General features: G+C 38.1%; 1 protein-coding gene across 1 annotated transcript in view; it reads right to left on the bottom strand.

Annotated features, from left to right (window-relative positions):
* vwa5b1 (von Willebrand factor A domain containing 5B1) overlaps positions 1-2,732 on the bottom strand; it is a 70,551-nt gene that overhangs the window by 29,815 nt on the left and 38,004 nt on the right. The window contains exons 11-13 of the mRNA XM_015391036.1: positions 1,262-1,376; positions 878-1,063; positions 422-623 (exon numbers count right to left, since the gene is read on the bottom strand). Coding sequence (XP_015246522.1) covers positions 422-623; positions 878-1,063; positions 1,262-1,376 — 503 coding nt within the window. The remainder of the gene's footprint in view (positions 1-421; positions 624-877; positions 1,064-1,261; positions 1,377-2,732) is intronic.

The raw sequence follows: 2,732 nt of genomic DNA, 5'->3' as shown, positions 1-2,732 counted from the left end.
GAAGTCTGTTCTCACAGCTGTAGAGTAAGGGACACAATGCAAACACATGTCTACTGTCAGCACTTCCTCGTGCAGCAGGAAAGAATCCAACAAAGGATCACTGGATGCAATCAGCTGGGTTTCCTTAGAGGTTTAAACATTCTGGCTGGATGATCTAAATCAGTTGTAACTGTAAAGTGCCTTGAGATGAAATGTGTTGTGAATTGGCGTTACATAAATAAACTTAATTTAATTAAATTGAATATTGTGATACATTTTTCTACACCCCCTACTGTCCTTGCATACAGTTTTATGATTCCTGCACATTTAAAACAATACTAATCATCAACCTTTATTAAAAAAATTACGGAACTTCTTTGTCAAAGAGCAAAAACTTTACAAACGATGGGAATGCTGACCAATGAAACGTACAGTTCATTACCTGTGAAGTCTGGCTCTGTCATGACGGGGCCCCTCTCCATCATGGAGTCCTGGTAGGAGTCATGGAGCGTGCCAGAGGGTGCTTCCCGGAGGGACCCGTGACTGTCAACTCCTGTCCTCCCCGCCTCCTCTTCTTGCGAGTGGTAAAAGACCGAGCTGGCTGACTCAATGGAGCGCATCATGCTGTATCGCCTCCTTTTATCCTGTTGAGATGTGAAGCAAGTTTCTCCTTCTGACAAGTGGTCTTTTGTTTATTAGATCAAACAATTCAAACAGTTTTATGTATTTTGTTATTACATCTGAGGAAAAAAAATGTCAAAGACAGTCAGAAATAATTTTCATCAAAACAGTTAGAGGTAGTTTTGATGTCAAAAAAGCAATTTGTATACTGGAAAAGGTTATTTTTCTGAACCACACAAGCATGCGCTTAATTGTTACCCTTCATCAGGTGTCTTACAGATTTGGGGTTGTCATGGTAACGAGTGGTGTCGCACACCACACTGTAGCCAATCAGACTGTCCCCAGGAAAGAGGAAGGTGTTGCCAACGGGGGAGAGCAGCACCTCTTTGGTTTCAGGAAAGAGCCATTCAATGGAAATGTCACTGAGTACAGGGGACATGGTTTTCTTCAGTGATTTTATCATCTGTGGAGTTAAAAACAGAAATAACATTGCTTCCCTTTGACAGTTTCACAGAGGAAGTGGTGTTTCATATACGATCTTGAAATGGGTATCAGTTGCAGGCTCTCAGTGTATTTAAATGACTGCATAATGACCCTCCAGTGTCTCTCAGAGTAGCTAGATGTCATGTTATGAGAGACACTCCAGGCTGAAAACGAGTACCTTGGGCTGCAGCCTCTCTCCGTCAGACAGGAATTCAGCTGTTCCTTTGGAAACAGCCGCCAGTCCATGCACAAGCCTCCTGCAAGCATTCTGTCCTATGCCGAATGAAAAACATCTGCGCAGAAACATAAAAGGCAGCACATTCACTACAAAAAATGTAAATCTAAATAATACATTTCTTCTTAAAATTAGTGCATTTTTTCTTGAATTGAGGAGGGGAGACACTTTGCCAATGGAACAACACAGTTTACATTTAAAATAAGAAGGAATAATTCCAGTGTCTTATTTAAAGTGCATATTATCTAATTATCTTATTTTAAGAGTAGAATACTCATTCCATATGCAAATCATCTTATTTACCTACTCAAACACTGCAAAAACGATCTAGAAATAAGTGAAAATTTCTTAAATTAAGTGTATTCACCCTTAACTTGAGTAGGTAAATCAGATAGTTTGCCAATGAAATGGGTAATTTTACTCTTAAAATAAGATAATTAAATAATATTCACTTATTTTAAGTGTAAATTGTCTTGTTCCATTGGCAAAATGTCTCTTTTACCTCAATTCAAGAACAAATGCACTTATTTTAAGAAAAAATGGCTTGTCTAGATTTAGATTTTTCCAGTGAACTAAGAGTAAATACACTTAATTTAAGAATTTTTTGCTTTTTTCTAGATCGTTTTTGCAGCGTTCAAGGATAGATCAAGAAATGTATGGGTACATATTTTACATAGAGACACAGGACATGCAGAGCTGAAAAATTGACCTCAACTCTGGATGTTTTTTAACCTTTTATTAAACTACAACCACATTCCATAGTGTTCTTTAGTGACAAGTTATGGGGTAAGCTGTAAAATTAGACAAAATATGTAAAAGTTAAAAGAAAAATTACACTTTTAGTAATACAAATAAAAATAAAAAAGGGACTACAATTCAGCTGTAAGTCTTAATGTGTATGGTTTTCAGATTTATATGTCTGGGTAGTGAAAAATCTGTCCATTTCTGCTTTGTGATAATAGATCAAGGTGTGCCTGCTTGATAGGGTCTCTACTCTGACACATGAATATGACTCGAATCATCTGCCCTTTCAAACTCCAGCCCTCGGTTGTTCTTATTTTGCAACTTTGCGTGTAACTCTGCCACAACCCACAAGAATCCAATAGCCAAGTGATTAGGACAACTGTGGAACAGAATGCCATGCTAACGGTGCATCATTAGACGTCTGTCAGTGCTTGTGCTGAAGGAACTCTAACTTTTTTTCTTCCTAATAATACCCTGTATTTTACTTTTAACAAACTGACCAACTTCCTTGTCTCTGGTAAAGGAAAGTCTCTCCATAAAAAGTCATAAGTTAGCCTCGTGAGACCATCCTGATCTTGCGAGCTTTCAAGGTTTCACTCGCAGATCAATCTCGAGACTCTCGTTAAAGAAAATTTGGAGCCGTTCACCAAACGAACGTCCAATCAGCGTT

This window comes from Cyprinodon variegatus, unplaced genomic scaffold (genome assembly GCF_000732505.1).
Source record: "Cyprinodon variegatus isolate N-32 unplaced genomic scaffold, C_variegatus-1.0 Scaffold522, whole genome shotgun sequence".
Lineage (NCBI taxonomy): Eukaryota > Metazoa > Chordata > Actinopteri > Cyprinodontiformes > Cyprinodontidae > Cyprinodon > Cyprinodon variegatus.
Note: the sequence above shows the minus strand (reverse complement) of the source record. Positions and strands in the feature narration are given on the sequence as shown.